The sequence below is a fragment of the Paralichthys olivaceus genome, chromosome 3 (genome assembly GCF_024713975.1).
Source record: "Paralichthys olivaceus isolate ysfri-2021 chromosome 3, ASM2471397v2, whole genome shotgun sequence".
In the NCBI taxonomy this organism is placed as follows: domain Eukaryota; kingdom Metazoa; phylum Chordata; class Actinopteri; order Pleuronectiformes; family Paralichthyidae; genus Paralichthys; species Paralichthys olivaceus.
Window position 1 is genome coordinate 860,775 of NC_091095.1, and position 27,289 is coordinate 888,063.

The following is a 27,289-nucleotide window of genomic DNA, read 5'->3' on the forward strand; positions in this document are numbered from 1 at the left end:
GCTTCAGTCCTGTCTCCTGTCCTCAGTCCTCAGCTTCACCTCCATCACTGTCTCACTGGGATACGTCCGCTGCCGGAGATATTCAGAAAAGAACACGACATGACGGGAATAACAAAGTTTACGGCTTTCTGGGTAACGAGAGAAGTCTGATTAACGGTCTAACTTATTATTTTAATCATCTAATCTTTAGACTCTTTATCGGATTTAATTCTGGTTAAATACATAGACCCAGAATTTAAATAATAAAACTCCATGAACCTAAAACTTTGTTCACTCAAACTTGTGCCTAACCGTAAAAGTATCGAACAAACTGTGTAAACTGTAAAGTTTATTTGAACATGTTCATAAAAACTTCAGCAGTAAAAATATCTGAAACAGAACGAGAAGGATTTTTTTTCTCATTAAATGTTGAAATCTCAGTATTTTTTTATATTCAGGCGAAATCTGCGGCTTCACTTCACGGGTCCTCTGGGGTCCTCGACGTGGCAGGAATAAACAAAGATGGCGGCGCAGCTCCGAGCGTCCTGGAGCTTGTTTGGATAATGGAAGCGTTAGAATGACGACTTTCCCCGGCGAGTAGTCGGGACCGTCCCGAGTGGAGGACCGCTGCCGCCCTGCTCTGGCTGTTCTCGGTGTAAAGAAGTGAAATGAGCGGCTGGGCCGGTTTTTCTGACGAGGAGCTGCGGAGGATGCAGCTGAACGGTAACGACACTTGTTGCTAATGTTGTCGGGCATTTCCGCATCTGACCCCGGCTGTAATCAAACACGTGTCCTGTGTTTAATCTATGCATGTTAACTGGACCGCGTGTGTTTCCAGACTCGGCCGGGTCCGCAGGGGCAGCCCGCGGGCGGAAGCCGGCTCCAGCCAACCGGACCCGGCAGCAGTTACTGCGGGAGAGAGCCCTTCAGCTCGCCGCTCAGAAAGCCACAGGAGCCGGGAGCTCCGGCCTTCCCCCGGAGCAGCAACTCACCAAGCCGCCGCCGAAAGAACAGCCACCGGCCGTGGCTCCAGCAGGAGCTCCGGCTGGAGCTCCGGCTGTCAGACAAGAAGCTCAGCCGAAGTCCAGCGAGGTGAAGCAGATTGAAAACCATCAGCCGACCGCAGAGGAGCAAACCCCGGCTGTGAAAGAGCTGGAGAAACAAGAGGTGGAACTGTTAGTATGGTTCTGTTCTCACAAAGTTCTGTTCTCACAAAGTTCTGTTCTCACAAAGTTCTGTTCTCATAAAGTTCTGTTCTCACACAGTTCTGTTCTCATGTAGTTCTGTTCTCACAAAGTTCTGTTCTCACAAAGTTCTGTTCTCACACGGTCCTGGTGGTTGAGTCTGTATCCACATAAACATCTTTCACCATAGATTCTAGCTGCATGTTAAACTTTTCCTGTGTAAAGATATTTTTTCATCTCTCTGAATAAGTTTTTCTTTGTGTCTGATCAGACGAGAGAAGTCGCGTCTGGAGCAGCTGCAGCAAGAACAAAAAGTCATGGAAGAGGGGAATAAACGCAAGAAAGCTCTGCTGGCAAAAACTATAGCTGAGAAGTAAGTGCAGATGTCTCACGATCATGTGCAACACGATAAGATGGTCAAAACTGTGGGGAAGGAAAATGGACTCAGGCAAAGAAATGAAACGTGTGTGTTTGTCCACAGGTCCAAACAGACTCAGGCAGAAGCTGTGAAGCTGAAGAGGATCCAGAAGGAGCTCCAGGCCCTTGACGACATGGTGTCCAATGATATCGGCATCCTGAGAGAAAAGATAGAACAGGCCAGCTGGAGCTACACCGCCGCCAGGTACAACACAGCAGAAACATTTCAAAATGGACAGATATTCACGATGATGTGGAAAAAATAAACCTTTTTCTGAGGAAACATCGTAAACGCTGAGTCAGTAACTTCCAGTCGCACAAATCCCGAACACCTGCTTCTCTGGCTGCGAGCCCGAGCACATCTGACCGACCTTTCCCTCAGCAGACATGTTGACTTGTCACAGCTGTTATTGGTAACAGTAGCGACGTCTCCGTTTGATTTAAGTGTCGCTGTGACACGGAGACATCTTGGACGGCCGGCCTGGCACACAGCAGACATTTTGGCGCATTAACAGCAGGAATAAAAACACTTCATTCCTTTTCGCTGATTCCACCAAACACTGGCGACGTTTACATCGACGCCAATAATCTGACTTTCATTCTGAATGAGACGTCACCGTGATTATTCTGTTTACATGAGTTGCTAATTGAATATTCCTGTTTGTATGTCACAGGGCAGAGTTTAATGTTAAACTGTGACTAAGACGAATACATGTCTACATAATCTTAATTTTGGATGTTTAATTTTTTTACTGAGGTCAGAACATACATCTGATCAGAATATTATCTTAACCTAGTTAATATCAGAATATGTAAACGTGTGAGACCATTGTCAGTGAGGTTTGTCTTCTGCTGTGACGAGTTGTCGTCAGGGAAACGTGTGTGTCAACGAAACAATCAACAAAAGCACCAGTCTTCCTCCTGTGTTCTCCCAGAGGAGCTTTTACTCTGTGTTCAGGTAATTCACACTCCGCTTACTGTGAACGCCCATTTGAAACTCTGAGAACACTGCCCCCTGCAGCTGCTTTCCAGTAACATCACTCTGGTGATGCACGTCAGTCCTTCTGCTCCTCCGCTCCAGCTCCCAGAGATTCATGAATACAACAATAAAATCCTGAATAACGTGTCAGATATAAAATAAAAGTGGTGTTTATAAAGACTGTTAAGAGTTTTATAATGAAGCACGTCTGCTCACAGAAATCCAGTAAATCTGCAGTTGACCTTGTGCAGCCTGTTGTGTCGTCATGCACACTCATCGTTACAGATGTTTGTGTAACGGGAGGTGGACCTGACCTTCACACGCTCATTACACTGGACTCTGTTATGGTTGTGTTGATTTAATCAGTGACTGAGGTTTGACCATGAGACCCTGACGGGAAAATTCATCTTTTGAAAGTGATTGACGTTATGTGGTTTGTTACCGCAGCGTTTCCAAGCAGCGCAAGTTGTTCTGTGTTCTGTTCCTCACAATTAAAACAATGTTTCTGTGTTCCGACGCTGTGGGAGGAGTCCACTCTGTCCTCACCACGGCCGGGACCGAAAGTATTCAAACCGAGTGCCAATACATCATATTTAAATTTTTGAGTAATGTAAATACGTTTCTCTTTTATTTAAGAAAAGAAGCCAAAGTTTTTTTTTGATCAAACGTCGATAAACATGATTCTGTTCAGACTTTTACTGCCAACATGTGGAGCTACACACACACACACACACACACACACACACACACACACACACTTCACTCAGTCAGCAACAATCATTAACGTTGGAAACAGTCGCTGCCTCTGTCAACTTTATTTTAAACGAATGGTTCAGAAAATATTGATGAATTTGTTCAAATAAAAAATGATAAAGAATAAAGCAAATCAGAAAAATCTTCAAAGAACATTTTGACCCATTTTTCACTTCATTAATCATGAAACTATTTATTGATCATTAAAGTTGTTAAGATGAATGTTTTTCTCTGACCTGATCTATCACTGATCTCCTCAATGCTTCAGTCATGTAGAAACACTTCCCACTTTAAAATAAGTCATTTTACTTGAATTTATAAATTGTTGAGAGTCACTGCTCTAAATCAAATGAAACACTCTGTTACTCAATGAAAGTAAAAGTGAGATTAATGCACAAATCAAATATAATAAAATATAATGTGACAAGATGTTTTTATTTCCTCACGTTTGTGACAGGAAACGCTACGAGAAGGCAGAGGCCGAGTACGTGACGGCCAAGCTGGACCTGCACAAGAAGACGGAGGTGAAGGAGCAGATGACGGAGCACCTCTGTGCCATCATCCAGCAGAACGAGCTGCGTAAAGCCCACAAGCTGGAGGAGCTGATGCAGCAGCTGCATCTCCAGGCTACCGAGGAGGAGCTGGAGAGGCAGAAAGAGGAGGAAGAGGAGGAGGAGGAGAAGAAGACGAGGAGAAGCTGTGCGGAGATGCAGAGAAACGGGAAGGAGGGAAATGGTTTAGTGGCGAAGCAGGAAGGAGCAGTGCAATCACCCGAAGACTCTAAACAGACAGAGGAGGAGAGTGTGAAGGAGGAGAGAGGAGGTGACGTCCAGGGAGAGTCCAAAACAATGAGTGAACCACCAGAGACCAAACAGGACTGTGACACATTAGAGAACGGCGTCCAGAGCGAGCCGGTGGTGTCCTGATGGTCACAGAGCAGTTTGTCACCTCCTCTGTACAACATCTGGACACGATCACATATTCTCCACCGTGGGATCAAAATGAAACTGAGTTTGTCAGTGAGAGTCACAGCGTGATGCAGGTCTGCTGAACAGTTTGTCTCGGTCTGGCATCGAACCTTTAAGACTTCTGGTCCTGACCGAAGTGACTTCATCCAAATCTGTTCACTACAAACAGATCGGCTGCCATCAGGGTCTGGCACCGTGCTGCTCTGGTGCAGGAAAGATGGAGGTGCAGTCTATCACCTCATCTGTCACATGGTCACAATTAAACCAAGATGAGCGCTTTTGTCTTCATCTAAACCGAGAACAGAGACACGAAGACGTCAATCAAACTTCAGCTGCTGGAAAAATGTTGTGTAGGAAAACTAATGAAATGTGTTTTCAGCAAGAATTTTCCACGCGAGTGTCGTATAACAACATTTAAATATGAGAAAGTCTTCCAACAGTAATGTGTTCTGGATCAGGTTCAGCAGTTTTTACTGTTGTAGCTGAACGTAGTTACCGTACCTGCACCACGGTCTCCACAGCCGGCGCACCATCCTGGAACTGTTGTGTTTTGTGTTGAAGGTTTAAAGGTTTGACCACTGAGACACTTTGTGATGAAGAAACTCTGAAGTTCATACAAACATGAACGTTCTGCCCATGAGGTGAAGGAGACACTGGCTCCTGCATCCACACCGAACGAGCCCGTTTGTTCAAGACGCCGAAAACTCTTTGATTCTGGGCTGGAAAAAAAAAAAAAGAAGAATTATCCATGTAACTTTAAAAAATAATTCTAATTGCATTTACTCATGATTCTTTGGAGGCGGGGTTTGTCCGATGTCTATTTTCAGAATTTTAATCAATTGATTGAATTTATTTGATGCAGAAAAACACGGAGATGATGAAAAACAATGAGAACACTTCAACAGAAACATCAGTTATAGACGAGTTCACAAATCTGAATCGTAAACATCTTAAGATCACTCCAGGCTGCTTGTATTTATTTCATATCTGGGGACATTGATTTCTCTTGTCAAATTTTTATTTTATCTTGTGTTAATGAATATATATAAATATATATATATATATATATATATATATATATATATAAATATATATATAAGATAAAGATCTCAGCACCAGAATGAAGAACTCAGTCACGTTCAGATGCAGAACATACGTAAACGAATCTCTCTGCAGATGATTGTCTCTGTGGTGAGGAGGAATCACGGCTCCTGTTCACTTCCTGTAGGTGAGCGTGAGTCCGCGTTCTGACCCCTCGAGTGTCGTCGACGAGCAGCTGACGCTCCGTCTGTTTCACGGAGCTCAGTGTCGTCCTGTCGCTGCAGCAGCGGAGCCTCTGAGTGGTAAGACGATATCTGTTCATATTTGTACTCAGCTGCACACGAACAGTCTCTGTCGCTGCACATGGAACAAAACACAATAATCAAAAGTTTGTGGCTCTTAGCTTGAACGTTCAAAAGTTAATGGGGCAAAGAAAAGTTATTTAAACTGGAAATATTTAAAAGGTGAGAGGGTTTAGAATCGACACTACTGTTTGATATTTTACTAAAATAAACTCTAAAAGAACTTGGTTTCCCTTCTGTGTGTTTTGTTTTCTTTTTATTTCCATTTCAGTTTTGAGATGATTGACCTGCGGGACCGAAGTTTTCTGCTGCTGGAAAGAATTCAGACGGTGGGAGCACTTTGTGACTCCCCTCGCTGTTTCAAGTCCTCTCTCTTTTTTTAAAGTGCAGTAAGTGTTTCTGTAAACCGCTCTGAGATTTTACAGCGCTCCGGTCACATCTGGCCAGCTGAAGGAGACGCCGTAAAAACAGCTCTTTTAATTAGTCGGGAGGCAGAAGCTCGGAGAGGGAGAGCGACCACCATCTCGTCTGCCCCGGGGTCAACGTTTGAAGTCCAGCGTTTCACCAGACTACAGATACATTCAGCCACACACAATTACACCTCTGCTGAGTACTTATACTCAGCTTCACTTACAGTGTGAGTATTTACTTTAAATTTTAATATTGTATTTTATCTTCACTACATTTGTTTGAGAATTAAAGTCACTTTGCAGATTAAAATATGAAGTGATGCAAATCAAACATCTGAATTAAGTGTTTAGTTTCTAATTTAGTCTTAAATCTGCCTCCCTTCAATCACTCACTTTATAAAAAAATAATAACATTTATAATAAAATACTTTTTACAAGTTTGACTTTTTGATTAGTTAAAAACAAACAAGTTGAATCTTTGTTTTCAACTTAACAAAAATATGTTTTCAGTTTCTTACATTATCTTGAGTTTATAAAGTCTTTCAGATGAACTTCAACAATGAAATGAAGATAAATAACTAAATATGTATAACATCTAAATATGTATAACATCTAAATATGTATAACAACTATATGACAATATGAGAGTGAGCATTTCAAACAGTTGTTTTAAAAGTCTCCATAGATAAAGTCCCACTTTTCTATTGATATAATTCAACGGATTTGTTTTTTAATTTAAGTTAATTTTAAAAATTCTCATCTTAGAGGCTGTTTCTGTTCTTTTCAGATTAAAATGGAAGAAGAACAACGATTGTCACCATGTTTGTGTGTGTGTGTGTGTGTGTGTGTGTGTGTGTGTGTGTTAGAAAAGAAACGTGCCCCGGATCATGACAAAGAAAAATGAGAAGGTGCAGGCTGCGGAGATTAAGGCATCCAACGGATTTTCAGGCTGCAGGGATCTCTACACTGGAAATAACATTTCCATCGGTAAGTGTGTGTCTGTGTGTGTGAGTGTGTGTGTGAGTGTGTGTGTGTGCTGGGCCAGACTTCAGAGAGTGGACGGTTTATAAAGTAAAGTGTGATTTATGTGGCGCTGTCGTCCCTCGACAGGTCGAGAAAGACCCTGAAACTTGAGAAGTCCGAGATTCAAAGAGAAAAAAATCAGGTTTTACTGAAAGTCGTCCATCTGGAGGTTTCACGTCCAGATCAGCTGAACTCTGCTTCATCACAGCAACACAAACCCCTCAGTCTGATCGAAGCTCATCCTGCAGAAATATATTCAATATATCATCTATGTTTCTCTGTCCCCAGATTAATTCAACTGCAGGATAATAATATAATTTAGATTTAATCTGGTTATAAAACGTTAGTACGATTTAAAGTAATTCAATTCCCCACATGAAGCCAGAGTCAGAGTCACACTGATCAATGAAAGGAAGCTCATCACATTTGGCTGCTTGAATAACTGAGAAAGTAAAATTCAGTTTAAATATAGAAGCTCATTTCTGACACTGAAAGAAAAAAACAAAATCACGAGATGAAAAGACAGAATTCAGAAATCGGTCAAAACGTGTGAACGTTTTATTTCCTTTGCTGAACGACGTTGTTTTATTAATTTATTATTTGAGCTTGGTTTTCATCTTCTTCTGTCACTGGGGGATTTGTGCTTCCAACTTCAAGGGGGAAATAAATGATACAAACTAAAGTTTAAAAAAAGTTAGAAAAGCTCAATGAGAAATATAAAGTTTGACTTCAGGACATCAAGTGAAAACTAAGTCTGACCTTCTATGTAAAGTGTGAACCAGACGGTGACAGAGGAGCAGGCCTGCGCTGACGTCTCCACGGCCCCTGGTTGCGGTGCTGTAATAATGAGAATTAATTTCACACAGTCCTTGTGCTCTGTATAATAAAGTCTGCGTGTTGTTGTAATCAGCAGCAGATTGTGGAACACCACCACAGAACGTTTACAGTCACAACGGTGCAGCAACAACAGACACAACAGCAGCGCAACACACAACCGGTCGTAAAACATAAAGATGCTTCATATAACCTACATTTAGTCACAGTGGAGCACAATTACTGGTGTTAACACGGATACACAACGTTTGACAGCTGGAGACACGATGTATAAAATATACACATAACCACGCTGTCGTCTTCCTGTGAAAATCTCTCCTTCAATTCAGATTCAGAAACTGAAAGTAATCACTACTTCATCACTGAAAAACACATTTTAATGTAAAACTTTCAAATCACAACAGATTTCAATCTTACAGCTACAAAAGAAAAAAAATATTACAAATTAAAGTCTATTTAAAAAAACATTTTCCTGAATATATTTCAAATGAGATGTATTTAAATGTAATCGCATATTTCAACAAACTTGTAAAGTAACGATAGTAAAACTAAAACCAGTTCAACATCAACACACGTGATGTAAAGAGAAAAATAAGTTGAGGTGTAAATTGTTTTCACAATGAATCTTTATTATCAGGTTCAACGTAGAGAAACACTTTGAGTCGTGTGTTGAAGAAAGATGAAGAACCTGCAGCCTCATCGTTCAGACGCTGCAGGTCCAACATTCCCACTGATCCGGCTCCGGTGCTGAGAGTCTGCAGCTCGGCCCGGCGCAGCAGTCGGCAGACCCACAGGCAGAGAAACCCCCGGTGCAGCAATCAGTCAGAGCTCTGGTGGGGGAGGGGGGGGGGGGGGCGTGTGTCTGTAACATATGTTTCCCTGCACAGGATGTAAAGAGTCAACAAGGAGGCCGTTTACCTCCAATTAGGGAAATAAAACAGGACAGGGGCCAAAACGTTACTCCAATCAGCACCAGGGGTCACTGGACAGCGGCGGCCGTGATGGCGGCGGCGGCCCCGGACCATCATCATCATCATCATCGTCGTTTGCAGCCCGGGGGCCATTTCTGCACAAAGAGCCTGAGTCAACACAGAATCAACAGGGAGAGAAAACACATTAGCACACGAGAGGAAGCGATTTATTGAAACGTGTCAGATCCATCGTGACAACACGTCACTGCGAAACCAAATGTCCTGAATTCCAAACTCAGTATCAACGTGTTGTGTTATTCAGATTTATCACAGGAGGAGTTTCACCGATGCTCTCACATTCAAATGTCATTTACAAGCTGTGGCTGGTTCTTATTCAGTTTAATCTACAACTAGAATATAAAAGAAAATCAAACATAAAAGAAAACAGGAAGACGTTCTGCGTCCGTCATAAAACATTGTGAGAGAAAGAACAAAAACATCCTGGATCTGCCTCGTTAATCTCCTTCCCTCCAGAATCATCTCAGCACCAAGCTGGGTAAAAAAAATCAATGAGTAGTTTTATGATCAGAAACAAACCAAACAAACCGAGCTGAGAGAAAAGTGGAGAAACGAAGCATCGACAGTTTCTATCTATAAAATAATAACTAGGTACCTGTCGCACAAACAACAACAACCAATGAACAACATACGTGGGATTAAACTTTTAATTCCTATTAATCCAAACTCAACGAGACAAACAAGCTGTTTTCAGACATGAACTGAAGTCCTGACGTGTTCCTGACGTGTTCCTGACGTGTTCCTGACGTGTTGAGTCAGTGTCTCTGGACTTTTTCTGGAACTTTTCCTGCAGCCTCCTGGTAAAACTCTGGAGAACGTCGGTCCATGAAGAATCCAAATGTCTCAGGATGAAGAAGAGGAGCCGTACACGTAGAAGACGAAGACGTCCACTCGGAGACGAGGAGGTTCCAGAGCTTTTGGGGATGAGGGCCGTCGCTCTCGGTTCAAGCAAAGTTTTGAGAAAACACTGAACCTCCACGTGTGATAAGATCCTCTCGTCTGTCTCCTGGAGGGTCGGCAGGTTGTCGTGGGTTCACATCCCTTCAGACCGGCCCTCATCATCACTGCTCCGTCTCTCAGTCCTGACGGAGTCATCGTCTCTGAAGTCTGACGATCAGGTTCCTCCTCAGACCCGTTAGTGAATCTCTGCATTAATTTACGATCCCTCCTGTTTGTGGCTCGTGCACTTTCAAAGTGAATCAGATTTATGTGGTGCAGGAAGTGGAAGCTGAGCCCAGAAGCTGCCTCACCGGCGACTGTAACGCCGACATGTGGGGATGTTAATAAACTGTTGGTTTGGATTAAAGCATCACATACAAACAGTTTGTGGAACAGATAGAAAATAGAAATCTGCCTCTGGAGACTGACGAGATCGCAGCGGAACAGGAAGTGACACGATGAGGTTTCCTCCCACTGCTCAACATGTCGTTAATTATCAAATCATCTTGAGAAGCAGGCCTCGCAGCGACGTGTTGATTCGTCCGTGGTGTGTAAAGTAGCTTTATTTTGAAAAGATGGAACTATAGTTTGAATTTGATGATTTGTTTTTTTTGGCAGTTTGCAGGAAACGTGAGCCGATGAAGAATCTAAGTTTGTTTGTTCTAACACAACTTATCTAATAATCTAGTTCAGGCTGAACCTGAAACTCATTTCAAAGATGATTTTTGTTTGTCAGGAGGATTTCACACAAAACCACTGAACAGATTCCAGTAAACGAGGCGGAGGATGGAACATGAGTCAGGAAATAACTTTTTCATGAATCTGAGGAAAGAGGTCAGATCCAGGATTCTTTTCTTTCTTTCTGCAACATTGAAAGATAGAACTTTTATTATTTTACATTTTCACCATATTTCAGAAGATAATTCATGAATCGTGGTCAAAAGGAAATGAGACATTTAAGGGACTTAATCTGTGAGTGTGTGTGAGTTGGTTTAGTTCAAACTAGATCTAGTGAATCTAGATGTTTCATGGAGGTCTGGTTTCTTACAAACTGATTAATAGATTCAGGGCAGAGTATGGGGGGGGGGGTGACCGGTGACCGGCAGTGACGTGGGTCTCATGAACTCAAACCAGGATGTGAACGTTTTCTCCGATGATCCTGAAGTCGTGTGTTCACGTCTCTCACTCATGATTTTACTTTATTACGGATCCTCGGGCTTTTATTCATTCACATGTCGACCGTCGTGTTTTGATCCGTTTGTGATCGTCTCCTCCGTCAAACGTCTGCCGTCTTCAAACTGCTCGATCAGATTTGACTTCACGGAAAATTCAATTTAATTAAATTAAATTCATCGATGTCGGATCTTTTTCATGATGATTCCAAAGCTGCTTATTTAAACCTCCTGATGTTATTCAACCAAAACTCCAGCATTAGCATCGTCGTGGCGATGTGGGCGTTTAGCTGCTCCGCTGCAGGACGGCGTTTTCCTCTGAGAGAAGTTAGGACGTTTCCTTTCGCCGCTGACGAACTGCAGCAGCGAAACGTGGACTTTCACATCGAGCTCTGAACAAAGACTCGAGGCCCCGGAGGAGACGACTGCAAGTCTGAGACGTGGGGAGGCCGGTTTTTTCTCTCTGCGTTTTCTTTTTTGCCCTAGCTGGCACCGGAGTGGACTTGTAGGCAGGAAAAGAGAATCTGGGGGAAAACTAATGATGAAAAAGTCTACTCTATCCCTGCGCCTTCATTAAATACATGGAAAGAACGAGAGAAGCACATCTGGATTCAATCTGCTTCCCTTTGATGGCATCAAGTGTTCTTTTCCCAGATCAGGGGGCTGGAAGCTACGGGATGTCTACTATGGCAGCTCGGAGCCCAGAGTCGACTCCTGCCATCTGAACGCACGAACCTCCCCCCCGTCACCCCCATCACCTCCGCCATCCAACTCCCTCCTTCATCCCCCGCCTCCCCCACCACCGCCCTAACCCAACTGAGCTACAGCTCAGTACCCAGAAGACTTTACTTTCATTTTCACAGACTTTTGCTGCTCTTCACTTCACAGGGAAACTTTTTTCAGTTCCACAGATTTCTGGTTTGTGGTCCGTTAAAACAAAGTAAACGTTGTGAGCCGTCATCACGAGTTACGACTTGTTGGGATTTTCCTCCTCTGAAGTCTTTGAGGAACCCGAGCAGATTGATCTCTAATCTGAGTTTTGAACACGACCCACTTCAGTTCCTCTCTCTGCTCAGAGGACTCTGGGTAATCCCAGAGTCAGTTGGTGACGGTGGAAAATCAATCAAGGCCGAGGTTTATCTAACGCTAGCAACACGCTATTAGCTTTATTAGCTGAACCAGCTTTGGCAGCGTGCTTTCTGTTTTATATCTAACGTACAGAGCGTGAGTGCTTCCAACATGGCTGCCTGAATTAGACTCTTCTCACCACTTGTCTTAAATAAAGTTTGAATAAACGGACGAGAGCTCTGCAGCAGCTCGGACTCAACTACAACAACGACGTGGTGATTCTCTGCAGCTCAGAGTCACTTTTACAGCTCCAGAAAGAAACATCCCCACAAACGCTCTCCTCTGTGGCCGGAGACGTTTGACTCGTTGAACCTCATTTAAAACTATTTCCGTGGATAATGTCAAAAGATTCATTGACGTGTGCAACACCTACACAGGGCCCCCTGGGGGCCGCACGCAGAGTTTGCATGAAGTTACTAATTTGATTTACATTTTTAAAGAATGTTGCTTTGACAGTTCGGCCTCATGTGGACCAATATGTGGTCACACACACACACACACACACACTCATTAAGGGCCTGAAGAGGAGGGAGCTGTTGGGGGGGGGGGGGGGGGGGCACAGGCGATGGGGGCCTGTGAAACGTCAGACACAGTATAAAGGCATCGCCACGTAATTGTGGGGCTTCTATTAGTGTGGAAGAGTGTGTGTCCACCCTCTGCAGAGAGAGAGGGAGGGAGAGAGAGAGAGAGACACACACACACAGAGAGAGAGAGAGAGAGAGGTGCGGTACTAACGTCCAGCCTCCTCGCCTCTAAGCTGCGGTGGAACGAACTTTACGCGCACACGGAGCTTTGCGCATCTGGTCATCATCATCATCATCATCATCATCATCATCGGCAGCAGCAGCAGCAGCAGCTCGTCCTGCTCAGACGAGAATCAACCAGAGAGGGAACACAGCTCTTCTTCTTCTTCTACTTCTTCTACTTCTTCTTCTTCGGAACATCTTGTGTCGGACTCGCAGGAGGAGGAGACGCAGTTTCTGGGAGAACTCGCTGCCGGTGACGCGCTCCGCTCCATGGATTGATTGGGTTTGTTCTGGAGACGCAGACGAGGAGAGAAGAGTTTGCAGAAGTTTGTTTGCGCCTCGGCTCCGCTGCTCGGCTGCTCTGGATTTGAACACGAACACCCGGGTGTCTGCTCTGTGGACGCGCTGCCCGTGCGTTTCTGCACGCACGGATCTACTCGGCTCGGTTCTTCTTCTGTCTCCTTCTCACGGCTCCGCTTTTCCCGCTGTGCCCCTCTTGCGTCATGACTTCTAGCTATGCACATGTAATGGACAGGCAAGCGACGATATCAAACCGCCTGGAGAGTCCGATCACGTCGAACCTGGACACGCTGCAGGCCAAAAAGAACTTCTCGGTCAGCCACCTGTTGGACCTGGAAGAGGCCGGGGAAATGGTGGGCAGCCAGGCCGACGAGGGTGTCGGGGAGGCGGGGAGGAGTATGCTGGAGTCCCCGGGGCTGACGAGCGGGAGCGACACGACCCAACAGGAGAGTAAGTTACAAACAGAGGCTGAGACCGAGAGACCAGAGTAGAAACTAGAAACCAGAGTAGAAACTAGAAACCAGATGTGAACTGGTGATGAAATGTGTTTTAAATCAGATCTGTGCGTAATGAAGATCCATCTTCTCACCTGGCGCCACTGAAAACCAAACGCAGAGCGCATGGATGGATCAGTGCGCACAGAAGAACCTCTAGTCAGTTTGGCACATGCATTCCCCCCCCCCCCCCCCCTTTTCAAACAGCCATTAATTAACCATTAACGCTGTGATGTCACTTTGGTGATGATGGTCAGTGAAGTGAGTCTGCGCGTAAAATCCACAAATCTCATCCAACAAAAACCGTTTGTTTTTTTTTAATGTGAAAATACAAAATTCAAAGTTTCAAATTCAATTTTATTCTAAAAAAAAAAACCCACACACACAAAGTGAAGCCACGCGCGCGTTAGTTTATGAGAAATAAATCGTAATAAAAGTTTTCAGTTCCTCCGAGGAGAGGAGGCCGACGAGTCCGAGTTTGGTGACTGCAGAGGCGGCTACTGTTCTCAGATCAGCCGCTGAAGATGAGATTTCAAAAGAGACTCAGAAAAAAGATTAAAAACACAAGAACCAGACTGAAGATGAAACCGAGTCTGAGAGAATTTAAACAGAATCTGAGGAAATGAAACAGATGAGATGAAGAGAGTTAAAGTTAAAGTGTCACCACTTTGGACAAAGTATAAAATCAGAAGTTCGGTTCTCGGTGAACTTCGACCTGTCAGACTCTCTCACCGGAGCTCAGCGGTTTGTCTTCATCGACTGCATCAGAATGAAAAAGAATTAAAACCCACGAGCAGCTGAATCCTCAGACTAAAATTAATGAGCAGAAACTTTCTGTGAAATGTTGTTTGTTCATTACGTCATTTCAAGATTCTACTGAATCACCACATCAGTATTTTTTGGTTTTTAGATTTATTGACGCAAAAGCAACATTTAAAATATATTTTTAATTAAAATCCACAAACTCAAACAAACACATGTTTATTTATCCAGAGGAAATAAAAAGACATTGACATGTTCAGCTCTCACATCTGATTCTTGTAGAATCAATAATCGCTGCTCTGCACCAGCGACTCTGGACTTTAATGAACTTTCCCTGATTGTTGCTAATGAGCTCAGCTTCATCCACGTGTTGCTCTCATCAGGAGGAGGAAGATGATGAAGAGGAGGCTGAAGAGGCGGCTCTGATTGAGTTCTTTGAATTATCAACAGACTTGAGTCAAAAACACAAAGAAAAAAGAAAAAGAAAAACCAGTCTGCAGGTTTTAAAATATATTTTTCTTAAATTTCAGTTTGGATTTTATTTAGATTTAAATTCCCTTAATTCGAATGTTACAAGTTTTACAAATAAGAAAACGTTTGAATGAAGTTAAACTGAAGATCAGTGTTCAAACCTGCAGAGCCACGTTTCTCCTGCAACAATAAATAACTGGGTCAGATCCGGTTCAATAAAACTCTAAAGAAACACAGAGTTTAAATTCTATACTTTTATCTTGTCGTGTTCTAAAAGTGACATTTAAGTCAAAATAACTAATTTAATAATTATAATAAAAACTGTATTTTATTTAATTCCTCCCAAAAAATATATTTTTCCATTTTTTTTTGTTCAAGTCACAAACAGGCCAAATAATCACGGTCTGCGTTTAACCTCTTTTTCATGGATTGGTGGAAAATGTATGGTTGGTACATTTACCACGTATGTGTGGGGTAAATATTAAGTGGTATACACACATATATATATATATATATATATATATATATATATATATATACGTGTGTGTGTGTGTGTGTGTGTGTGTTATTTCCGTTTATAAACTGAGTTTAAGACTTAAACTGCAGATACATTTAAAAAAAATCCAGATTTAAGATGAGAAAAAATAAAGAGTCAGAAATTTGTGGTAAAATAAATAAATCTAAAAAGTTCCATAAACCAAACAGCAAGAACATCATTTATTTAAAACACCACACTTTGAATTTACTTCCATATTTTCTATTTGTCCTCGAATAATTTTGAGAAGGAGAAAGTTTTTATTTCTTTCGAACCTTTAAATCAAACAGGATCACAGGTAGAATCTGAAAGTGCTTATTTAAATGGAATAAAGCAGCAGAAGGAGAATAACCTTTAAATATTATGATGATGCTCAAAGTGCTGAGTTAGAGTTCATTGATTTCTTCACGTTAGAAATCATGAGAGAAATCTGAAAATATTCAAAATGAAAAAACAAACAGAAAAACACACGAAGAGAAAAAAACTTGTTGATTTTATTTTTGTGAAAAACAGAAAGTTTCCTTTTTTCAGCTTCTTTAAAATTCTCGTCTGAAATAATCTGAAGAATAAAAATCTCCTTTCAGTGAAAGTGTTCACGCGTTAGAGGATCCATTTTAATTAAAGGTCAAAGGGTAAAAAGATTATGAAGCTCAACAGTTCTCAGATTAACGCCCGGTCACTTTGAACCTGAACGCATCAGTAATTCAACAGGCTTTTAATTTAATTTAATTTAATATTTAAAAAACTTTCCTCAGGTTCACGATAGAAAAACAGTTTCCACATTGAATCCACTGGAAATGGTCTTAAATACGATTTTTATCATGTCCCCTCTGTCTTTATGTCTCTGTAACAAATTACAATAAAGAAAAGATAATAATCACGAATTAAAGATAAAGACAGAATTTAAATATATAGAAGGAATATATATATTTGTAATTATAATATATAATCAAAAAGAAAACATCAGATCTGATGGAGAAATTAAAATAAGAGAAAAATGGCAACAAATGAAAAAGATCGTAATCATCTGTGACAGGAGGAAAAATTCAATAATTCAATTCATTAAATAATAAGAATTTTCAATTTACTGTTAAAATAAAGAATTAAGTAAAAAAAAACCTTCAAATAAAAACACACGTGAAGTCAAACACATTTTAAAGGTGAGATAATAAAAGTTCAGATTTTAGTTTCGAGACAAAATGTTGGAAACTCGATTATTTATATTTTAAGTCTGTTTATATTTGTTAATCTCAGCTGCCTCCTGATTGGCTGAGACTGTGGAGGGAGTGGGGGGGGGTCTCATTAGACCCCATGTTGACAACAAAACAAACAGTGACACACACACACACACACACACACACACTGTAGCATCTTTCCCTGTGTGTGTGTGTGTGTGTGTGAAACATTCAAATCTTCAAAGTTTACATTCGTCATTAGAATCAGTTTTACGTCACATGTCAGAATGAACATGTGATGGTCACGTGTCAGAGTTTAGCTGAGATCTTCAGGTCACGTCTCTTCTCTGGGTTTCAAACGTACGATTTTAAAGTGAATTATTCTCAGTGTGAGACACATTAACTTTAAATCTCTTTAGTTTTCAGACTCAGGAAATATTATCTCTTCTTCACTGGCTGAAGAAAAACAGGAGATCTGAGGGAAAACTGCAGAAACATCCTCAAAGTAAAACTATGAATCCGACAACAACGAAAAATGATTAAAAAACACACACGTGATGCTGCCGAGCAGTAAATATATTTATTAGACATTTAAAATACACACGTCAGCGTTTCACTAAATATTAACAAGAAATGATGAGAAGAGATTTAACGTCACAAACGACCTCAGTGAAACAAAAGAGAAGAAACAAGATGAAACCGGAATCTGAAAGTGAAAATATGTATGAACATGTGTGTGTGTGTGTGTGTTAGAGAGTGTGTGTGTGTGTTAGAGAGTGTGTGTGTGAGTGAGAGAGTGTGTGTGTGAGTGAGAGAGTGTGTGTGTGAGTGAGAGAGTGTGTGTGTGAGTGAGAGAGTGTGTGTGTGAGAGAGTGTGTGTGTGAGTGAGTGAGAGTGTGTGTGTGTGTGAGTGAGAAAGTGTGTGTGTGAGAGAGTGTGTGTGTGTGTGTTGTAGGCATTAACATGGATGAGCACATTCTGTTTTTTTTGTCACTCCTCTGTGAAAGTGTTATTTTGTGGTTTCGTTGTTGCCACAAGGCTCCAACACACACACACACACACACACACACACACACACACACACACACACACACACACACAGAGACACACACACACACACACACAGCAGAGTTAGTTTTTTATCGTAATTTCTGCTGAAGAGCTTTAGTTTATTTGCTCACTTGTGTGTTTGTTTATTAGTGAAGCTGTTTGTTATTGATGGTGTGTGTGTGCGTGTGTGTGTGTGTGCGTGTGTGCGTGTGTGTGTGCGTGTTATTGAGTTGGGGGATCAGGGAACAAGTGATTTGTCTTTTCTGAAAATCCGTCATGTTTTAAAGCGTCAGTTCACTGGAACTACAAATATATAAGTCAATGTTGTAAACATCGTATTTGTGTGTTTCTGGTTCTGGTGAATTTATAAATCAATAATAATTAGACGTCGTTTTTTTCTCTCTGATGGAGAAAATGTAGTTTTTTTGAAGAGCGATGCCACAAAATGAATTATTGTAAAAACCCTTTTCAACCTCAAACCGTACAAGTCTTTTAATTTGGGAGCGTTGTCCCTTTAAGACAGGACGTGTTTCCGGTTATTTATTTCTTGGTTACTTCTGCCTTTAGCTGATCGTGTGGTCGAGAGGCAGAGAGGAATTATGGGAAGAGAGAGAAAGGGAGGATGACAGAGCTCCATCAGGTCTGAAATATCTTCACGATGGAGACACTAGATGTTTTACTGAAGGAGGTGAAAAGTTAAAATGGCGTCTGCTCATTGTTCCTCAGCTGAATCCCAGTCTCTGTGCATGCTGGGAAAAAGTGTGAGATGCAGAAGAATAAAAAAGTTTTGGAATATTATAAAGTATTAAACTTTAAGATGTCGCTTATTTCAGATATTTCAAATGTGACACTTGATTTTATTTTGAGGAAAACAACCTGAGCTCAATTTGAAATCGTGAAACTCCAAAACTAAGAAGATTCCTCGTTCCCTGCTGAACGTCAGTGTGTTTTCAGAGTAAAGTCTGAGGGGGCGTGGACCGCTCTGTCTCTTATTAAACTCTGGTGTGTTCCGACACGCAGCTTTGAACCGCAGACCCGCACGTTCACCCTCGTGAAGGTTTAACTCGACCTCCTCTTCTTCTGCAGATGAACAGATGAACACGGAGGAGAAGAAGAAGAGGAAGCAGCGCAGGAACAGGACCACCTTCAACAGCAGCCAGCTCCAGGCTCTGGAGCGAGTGTTCGAGAGGACACACTATCCCGACGCCTTCGTCAGAGAGGACCTCGCCCGCCGGGTCAACCTCACCGAGGCCAGAGTCCAGGTAGGAGCGATGACATCACAGCTGAGCGTCCTTCGGGTTCTGATCAATTATGAAACACGTTCAGGGATTTTGATTCAAACTAGATCATCTCTCCTCACGAAGTCGCATTTAAATTCTCCACCTCCACATTCAAACGCATCAAATCAACTCACACGCTCATAAACCTCCTCTTCATTCGTCCGACATGATTGGATTCAGATTTGAATTGTTCTTTGAGGACTTGTTGACATGGTGTCCAGCAGTGACACGTCCTCACGTCATGTGTTTCCTCTGAAGAGCGCAGCAGCAGCAGCGATCAGTCAGCGTGTTTACGTTTCACACTAACGCAGCTTCTGATGAGAACGTGTCGACTCTGCTCAGACTCCTTCAGTCTCACAGCGACGGTTCAGAGCCCGTGAGCAGCCGCTCGCGTCCCCAGAGGACGTGATTGGATCTGATCGGAAAAGTGGACGTAATGACGTCTCATTTCCTCGGCGGTTTAGAGATCGCTGATAAACAACGAGCAGAGCCGCACACGAGGGAGGCTGCAGCAGAGCATGCTGGGTATGAAGGTGCTGATGTCCTATGTCCAGACGCAGATTTTTATTTAAATTTGTTTTTAATGCAACAAGACACACACACACACACACACACAGTTGAACTATTAAAGATCATATATATGAGATTTTAAGTATTTAACGTTACATGTTAAGTTGTAAAACCTTCAACATTAGAGGTTATATAGTTTTTTCTAGTTTTTAAACATTGAAAGTTATTTATCTACAGAAGTGAACACACTGCAAATTAAAAACAGTCAGCTGCAAAAAGTCACAACACACGTGAAAACTCCGACTTTACATCGAACCACAGCAGGTTCATCTCTGTTTGGTTCCCTGGAGACGTTTCTGGTGTCAGTTTCACTGTTTACAGCATGTTTCTGTTTACATGCTAACATGTTTACATGTGTTACATGTTTACATGTTTACATGTGTTACATGTTTACATGTGTTACATGTTTACATGTGTTGAGAATCAGATCTTAAGTTTGCTTGCAGTGCAGTTCTCTCGGCCTGCGGACACAGAACTCATTTCAAACATTGAAAAGACGATGTAGTCTGTGGACATGAGCGGAGCGTGAGCACATCATCGGTACAAAGCTCGTGACCGATCCCGAGCGGAGACTCTCATGAGTTCATGTTAGTGCACGTGAGTCCCTCCCTGTGAATCCTTGGTTACCTGTGCACTAATGATGGCCGCTGAGCGTCTGCTGAGGAGCCTCGCTGAGTGAACGCAGCCCTGACGCGGTTCGATCACATTCAGCGAGTTCAGTGTCTCAGACGCCGACAGGAGCCTCCAGTCACCATGACACGATTTCTTTCGACTGGAAACCATCAAAGCAGACGTTGGATAAATGTTTGTCAAAGATGTTTCTGAGGTTTCAGCTCGTTCTCGTCTCTCTGAGGTTTGATCAAGTGTTTCTCATCAGTTTGGTTTCATTAGTAATTGATGATGTAGAAACAGGCGGAGACGCCATGATGGACAGCTGACACTGACTCCTGATTGGTGGAGAGCCTGTTTCCCCCGCAGCGTTGGTGTCTCAGGAAGTGGAGACGGCGTCGTCCGAGTTATTTTACAGTCTGGGCTTCACATAAACTACTGCGCCATCTAGTGGCGGTGAAAGTGGTGTTTGTGACCTTTAACCTGTAGAAACAGGAAGAAGACTCTGAGATAAACTTATATATAATATAAGTTATTCAACAGTGACGAGAGCCGTGTGTTCCTGACACAAATAAAAAGAGGGAACACTTCCTGCAGAACAATGTGAATCTCTAATGTCTTTTCAGTGTATTTTCTCCGCCGGCTCTTTAATCAGCGCAGTGAAAGTATTTGTTCTGTGGGCAGCGTGAGAGGGGGAAGAGGAAACAGTGATGATGGAGGGAGAGAAGCAGCACATCTGTGATTAATGTGAAGCAGAGAGCGATGCAGAAACCCTTTGATAAAAGAGACTTTGAGTCCATTCCTGAGGCCGTGCGTCAGCGGACAGCGAGCCCCTCCGAGCGCTCGTAGCTTCTAATAATGGATTTGATTTCACCACACTGAGGAACAACATTAGCACCCCCCCCCCCCCCCAGAGGAAGGAGGGAGTGATGTTTTAAAGAAGAGAGAGAGAGAAAACTTCTGGTTTGTTTGATTTCTCTTTAAATGATTTTTACGGCCTCTGTTGCTACGGTGATGTCGTGTCAGTGAAACAGCGACAAACCTTCAAACACTTAACGACCCGACGGTTAACGACAGATATTATTCATTTAGTGTTCTCATCATGTCATGTGATGCGTTCGGGTTCTGTCTATGACATCACCAACGATGAACACAACAGAGACAAAGAGGAAACAACAGAGTTTAAACGTGGTTCGGAGACCAGGGACAGAAACGCTTCAGATGGATCCAGATGTTTGTGAAGAACAGAACCAGATCACATGATTCCTCAGGAAACAGAAACACGACAACACACATTCAAACATCACGACAACAAAATGCAATTTATTAAACTGGACGATAAAATATCTGAAATTAATTCCAGACACTGGAGTTTGTCGTCCACATGTGAAGAACGGAGCAGGAGACTGTCGTAGAGTCTGACGAGAACAAAGTGATTTGAGACGTTGTTCACGTTGAGACGTTGAGATGTTGAGATGTTGAGAAGTTGTTCACGTTGTTCACGTTGTTTGTTCTCTCTGGTTCCAGGTCTGGTTTCAGAACAGGAGAGCTAAGTTCCGCAGGAATGAGCGCGCCATGCTGGCCAGCAAGAACGCCTCGCTCCTCAAGTCTTACTCCGGAGACGTGACGGCGGTGGAGCAGCCGATCGTACCGCGCCCTGCGCCGCGCCCAAACGACTACCTGTCCTGGGGCAGTGCTGCCCCCTACAGGTAGAGTCCACACTCACCTGCCAGCACCCAGTTACCTGACATCACTTTCCATTAACACACTGAACTGAAATAGATGGAGAGATGGAGAGATAGATAAATAGATAGATAGATGGAAAGAGAGATAGATAGATAGATGGAGAGATAGATAGATAAATAGATAGATAGATAGATAGATGGATAGATAGATAGATAGATATATGGATAGATAGATAGATAGATAGATAGATAGATAGATAGATAGATAGATAGATGGAGAGATATATATATATAGATAGATAGATAGATAGATAGATAGATAGATAGATAGATAGATAGATGGAGAGATATATATATATAGATAGATAGATAGATAGATAGATAGATAGATGGAGAGAGAGATAGATAGATAGATAGATAGATAGATAGATAGATAGATAGATAGATAGATGTATAGATAGATAGATAGATAGATAGATGGAGAGATGGATGACAGACAGAGATAGATGGATATATGGATAGATAGATAGATAGATGGATGATGGAAAGATATATAAAAAGATGGATGGATAGAAAAGGAGTAAAGAAACAAAGGACAGAAGAAAACTGATGAAAGTAAAGAAAGATCAGAAAAGAGTGATTCTCATGTGTCTCCAGAACAGAAGCTGATACCACAATAACTGCATGTGAACACACACACACACACACACACACACACACTCTCTCTCTCTCTCTTATTGTTTCATTTCCTCTTCTTCTACCTGCTCATGTTCTTCATTCTTGGCTCGCTCTCCTTCATCTCCTCTGATCCACCTGGACTCAAACTGACCCTCAGTCAGGAGCCGCAGGTCGTTTGACCATCTGTGCCGCGCGGCGTCTCGCTCCACCTTTACTTACACGCCGTGAACGTATGTGAGAGCACGAGAGGAAGAGTCTGGTGCTCTCTCTCTTTTCTTTATTATCAACACATCTGAAAACTCACAGGGAACGACTGAGCCACAGGAACGAGTGGAACACAACACACACACACACACACACACGATCTCTCTGTGGATACATCCGCAGCAGAAAATAGTTCCGTCCGGTTCCACAAAGACTGAACCTGTTTTAAAAACCATTTGTTTTGAAAAACATTCATGATGTCATGAGCCACAGACAGGAAATGACCAGACAGACGCACCAACACGTCACTGGCTTCAGGCTTTTCATGGGATTTGTTGATAATAAGGAAAATGTAGAAAAACGTGGACTGATGCTTTAAAATCTGTCCTGACCGGTTCACTCTGTGATTCACTCTGTGATTCTCTCTGTGATTCACTCTGTGATTCACTCTGTGACTGTTCTGTTTCTACTAAAACACTTTTCTGTAAAGTTTGTTCCGCAGCTGAAAGTCTGGTTCTTCATCACAACCTTCACTTCTAATGTTTCCACCTTTGATTCCACTGACGGTTACTCGTCACTTTGCAGATTCAGGTTTTACTGAGAAGACAAACTGACCTGTGACTCCGTGGCTGTGAATAATCTCCTTCTCTTCAAATATTAGATGTTAGAAGTTTTTATTTTATATTTAGACTTTTAAAAATCACAAACTAAATATATTTAGTAAAGATAAAATAAGAGTGTTCAGCTTATTTAGAAGAATAAATAGGTTTTTCAAGAATAATGAGAATAAAGTCGTGATTTAATTCAAGAAAAGTCTTTTAGAAAATAACCCTAAAAATCTGATTGTTTGTGAGAAACTCTGAATCAATAAATCAATAGAATTTCATTAGTCTCATATTCACAAATCAGTTGGTGTCATAGATTTAACAAGATGCTGAAAACTCCTTGAACACGACACAGATGTGACGTCGACCAAACATTTCGTGCTCCGATGAAGAGACAGTTTCCTTTGAGTCGGTTCTCTCTTCACATCAGACTCAGATTCTCACACAATCTTCTCAAAGTGAAATGAGGTTTAACGAGATGCTCAACACTGAACGACACCTTCAGTCCTGTGTTTCATGTTTAGCTTCAATCATCACGTGATTTCATTCAAACTTGGATTAAAACACGGTGAAGCTCGGTCACAGTTCGTCTTGTAGGAATAAGAAGTGATTTAACACCAGCACGCTTTATTTTATTTGTAGAATCTTCAGTGAATCAAAGAGACATTATTGATACTTCAGGTTTTCTGTCCTTGTCCTTCTGTGTCTCTGACCTGGACTTGTCCCTCTGACGTTTGTCTTCATATAGAGAACTCTCTCCTCTCACTCACACTAACTGTGTTGAATCCAAACACCCCCTTTCCGCCGCCGTCTCTCCCAGCGCTCGCCTCGGATCCTGTGACCTCGCTGACGAGGTGATAATGTGAAAACACAGCGTATTAAATCCAGCGTTGACCCCGTGACCTCCCGCTGCTACACGACACCAGATAACGAACGCTACACAGAGAGACGGCGCTCTGCTGGGCAACATTTTTTGTGACTCTGGTTACATTGTGATTTACAGTAATCCTGCGTTATGAGACTCGGTATAAAATGTCAGACCCTCGACGCACAGTTCAGCGCTTCGGCGGGACGCAGGGCGGCGAGGGGAATGTGATGTGGAGCAGGAATCATGCTATGTGCTGCTAACACTTGACTGTATATATTATCCTAAAGCTGGTATCCAATGCCGGAGGGGGGGCCAGTACGAGTACCACAGAAAATGCTGCCCTCAGAGAACAAGTACGCTTTCACTTTACTACATCCACTTCTGCTCTTGTTGTCTGTGAAGGAAGTTCATGTTCTCCAAACTCTGTTTTCTGATCATATTTATTCTGATGCTGTCTGTTTGTGTCTTAAATAGAGTTTTGATTATTATTGTGTTTGTCTTTTTATAACTTTCACAGTGTTTTTGCATCAGAGAAGAGTTGAATCCAGACGTCACAGGAGTTTTGTCCAGTTATCGCTGGATTCAACTCTTCTTTTAAAACTTCCACCTGAACGACTGAGAATCTTTTTTCTTTAACCGGCAGATAACGAAGCTCAAAACATGTTTGAGAGATGGAATCTGTCAGTGAGCGTCGTCTCTGATCACTCTTCACACGATAAATGAAGTTTTTCTCAATTCTTCAAAATTGAGCATTTTCAAAATTAAGTTATTTAACTTGAAAATGTTGTCATGTGAACAGAAAGAAACGATTAATGTGCAGGAGCCGTCTGAGGATTCAAATGCATTTACAAGTGAATAAAAGTGAGAGGAGAAAAGTATATCGTCCACTTCCTCTGCAACCAAATGATTTAGGATTAAAACTTAAAAAAGGAAATTAATCATTTCCACAGAAATAACTTATTTTGGATCCTGAAATAAAAACTAATTCATATTAATGAAAGAACAAGAACAAGATTAAAAATAGACTGAAAAAATTATTACAAAACCCAAAAAAACATAATGAATATAATCATTTTCTTCTACTACTGTGATTTTAATTTTCTAATTCTAAAGAAGATTCAAAGAAAAGAAAAGTTTTTAATTTCTTAAACAGTTGAGTTCCAAACATGATGAACACGTATATAAACATATGATGAACACGTATATAAACATATGATGAACACGTATATAAACATATGATGAACACGTATATAAACATATAATGAACACGTATATAAACATATGATGAACACGTATATAATCATATAATGAACACGTATATAATCATATAATGAACACGTATATAATCATATAATGAACACGTATATAATCATATGATGAACACGTATATAAACATATGATGAACACGTATATAATCATATAATGAACACGTATATAATCATATAATGAACACGTATATAAACATATAATGAACACGTATATAAACATATGATGAACACGTATATAATCATATAATGAACACGTATATAATCATATGATGAACACGTATATAAACATATGATGAACACGTATATAAACATATGATGAACACGTATATAAACATATGATGAACACGTATATAATCATACGATCAGTTTAAAAAGCAGCTGCACACTTTAAACCACCTGATTCTCGAATCGTTCACGTTCTGATGTGTTGAGTTAAAAATGCAAAAACCCTGTTTGAAGTTTCTTTGTGGATTTTGTCAGATTTAGTTTGAATCTCAAGGCTCCTTCTCTTCTTTCCTCAGCCTCAGCTTCAGGTGACGTAACCTTCTCGCCTCTTTTCCTCTCGTCTCTCAGCACCATGGCCACCTACCCGCCCACCTGCTCCAACACCAACACGTCCCAGGGAATGAACATGGCCAACAGCATCGCCAACCTGCGGCTCAAAGCCAAGGAATACAGCTTGAACCAGGTGCCCACGGTCAACTGAGAGGGGGAGGGGGGGAGGGGAGGGGACGCCGGACCCCCCCTGCGGTCGGACGCCGCCTCCGGGATGAGCATCATCTCACGTGACCCGGGCGGTGAAGTCTCCTCTCCTCTCCGGAGCCACTTCATGGCACCGCGTGGTGTCGGGACTCTGTCCCAGCGTCGCCTTGTTTTTCATCCTGAGCGTCACTGAACTCTTTGTAAAAAAAGGCGTCTTAGTTGGAAGTTGTAGCTGAAATATCTGCGTAGTTTTACTTTTGTGATTGTGACTGAAACGGAGGGCGAGTTTCCCAAAGAGCTTTTTCTTTTTTTACCCAGAGGTCTTTGCATCGACCGAGACTCATGTACGGACCACGTGGATTTTGTCTTTGTCCGTCTGTCTGCGGTGGAGATAAACTGACACCAAAACTGGGATCAACAACTTTTTCTCTTCATCATTTTCTTTTTAAAATCAACAACAAAGCGACAAGAACTTTCTCTGACATTTATGCAAACTTTTAAAAATAGTTGTTTTTGTTTTTTTCACATTTCTGTCCATGTTATACCACTGACAATCAAACATTTTCATATAATAGTCCAATATAAAGGAGGAGCTAATGTATTTCTGAAACCAAAACCAGAAGATTCTCCTTATTTCCTATGATATACTTTCTCTGTAACAGAATAAAAACTTGTATATGAATAAAAATGCATTTCAAGCAGTGCAGCCGCTCAGTTTAAAGAGTTTTTACTTTTCCAGTTTGTGTCCTCGAACAAACTCCCACCGAATCTTTACGCTCGGAAGATTTGTGACGAATCATAAGAAAAATATACGACGAGGCCGAGACTCCGCTTCAGGAACTCAAAGAAATGAGTATGTTTATGGTTCAGACCATTTGGAAAGCAAAATGATCCTGGACCTCGTGCACGGCCCATAAACGAGAGATTTACAACTCAAGAACAGATTCTGCTTCAGAAAAAACCTCAAGCTGTTCCCGCTTTGTGTGTTTTCTTTTTTCCTGATTACCACAACCTGAAATTTCCATCTTAAAAACAGGATATTTATGAGCAGGGAAATCCTCTCCTTAATATGGAGGGCCCCGGGGCCTCGTTTGACTCCGCGGCTGTCAGACAAGGTGTTTCTTCTTCTTGGCCCCTCGTAACCTTTACCGTCAACAAACACATGTCGA

At 41.9% G+C, this 27,289-nt stretch overlaps 2 protein-coding genes and 1 long non-coding RNA gene across 8 annotated transcripts; 2 read left to right on the forward strand and 1 right to left on the reverse strand.

The window, feature by feature from the left end:
* The first annotated feature begins 464 nt into the window (after positions 1 to 464).
* gorab (golgin, rab6-interacting) lies at positions 465 to 5,846 on the forward strand. The gene is made up of 5 exons (XM_020110135.2): positions 465 to 702; positions 818 to 1,154; positions 1,435 to 1,536; positions 1,645 to 1,785; positions 3,770 to 5,846. Exons 1-5 carry the CDS (start codon positions 648 to 650, stop codon positions 4,236 to 4,238), a joined length of 1,104 nt encoding a protein of 367 aa, XP_019965694.2. The 5' UTR covers positions 465 to 647; the 3' UTR covers positions 4,239 to 5,846.
* Positions 5,847 to 5,999: 153 nt separating this feature from the next.
* Positions 6,000 to 26,826, forward strand: prrx1b (paired related homeobox 1b). Of its 6 annotated transcripts, XM_069520252.1 has the most exons (6): positions 6,000 to 6,260; positions 6,900 to 7,020; positions 18,738 to 18,913; positions 21,638 to 21,819; positions 24,438 to 24,503; positions 25,992 to 26,826. In XM_069520252.1, the coding sequence occupies exons 2-6, from the start codon at positions 6,921 to 6,923 to the stop codon at positions 26,122 to 26,124; spliced, it is 657 nt and encodes a 218-aa protein (XP_069376353.1). In that variant the 5' UTR covers positions 6,000 to 6,260; positions 6,900 to 6,920; the 3' UTR covers positions 26,125 to 26,826. The 6 variants fall into 6 exon arrangements, with proteins under 6 accessions (XP_069376353.1, XP_069376362.1, XP_069376338.1 ...); XM_069520261.1 differs by lacking the exons at positions 6,000 to 6,260; positions 6,900 to 7,020 and adding an exon at positions 12,899 to 13,614 and having other exon boundaries at positions 24,438 to 24,497; positions 25,990 to 26,826; XM_069520232.1 differs by lacking the exons at positions 6,000 to 6,260; positions 6,900 to 7,020 and adding an exon at positions 12,902 to 13,614.
* LOC138406819 (uncharacterized) lies at positions 8,511 to 12,996 on the reverse strand. The gene is made up of 2 exons (XR_011240219.1): positions 12,854 to 12,996; positions 8,511 to 8,969 (listed from the first exon to the last, which is right to left on the reverse strand). It is a non-coding gene; the product is annotated as an uncharacterized lncRNA (long non-coding RNA).
* Positions 26,827 to 27,289: the final 463 nt, after the last annotated feature.

Coding starts and splice junctions, on each gene's coding strand:
- gorab (XM_020110135.2), top strand. CDS start 648: ATGAGCGGCTGGGCCGGTTTTTCTGACGAGGAGCTGCGGAGGATGCAG. Junction 1,155..1,434: donor GAGAAACAAGAGGTGGAACT/GTTAGTATGGTT, acceptor GTGTCTGATCAG/ACGAGAGAAGTCGCGTCTGG. Junction 1,786..3,769: donor TGGAGCTACACCGCCGCCAG/GTACAACACAGC, acceptor CGTTTGTGACAG/GAAACGCTACGAGAAGGCAG.
- prrx1b (XM_069520232.1), top strand. CDS start 13,368: ATGACTTCTAGCTATGCACATGTAATGGACAGGCAAGCGACGATATCA. Junction 13,615..18,737: donor CGACACGACCCAACAGGAGA/GTAAGTTACAAA, acceptor CTTCTTCTGCAG/ATGAACAGATGAACACGGAG. Junction 24,504..25,991: donor ATGCTGCCCTCAGAGAACAA/GTACGCTTTCAC, acceptor CTCGTCTCTCAG/CACCATGGCCACCTACCCGC.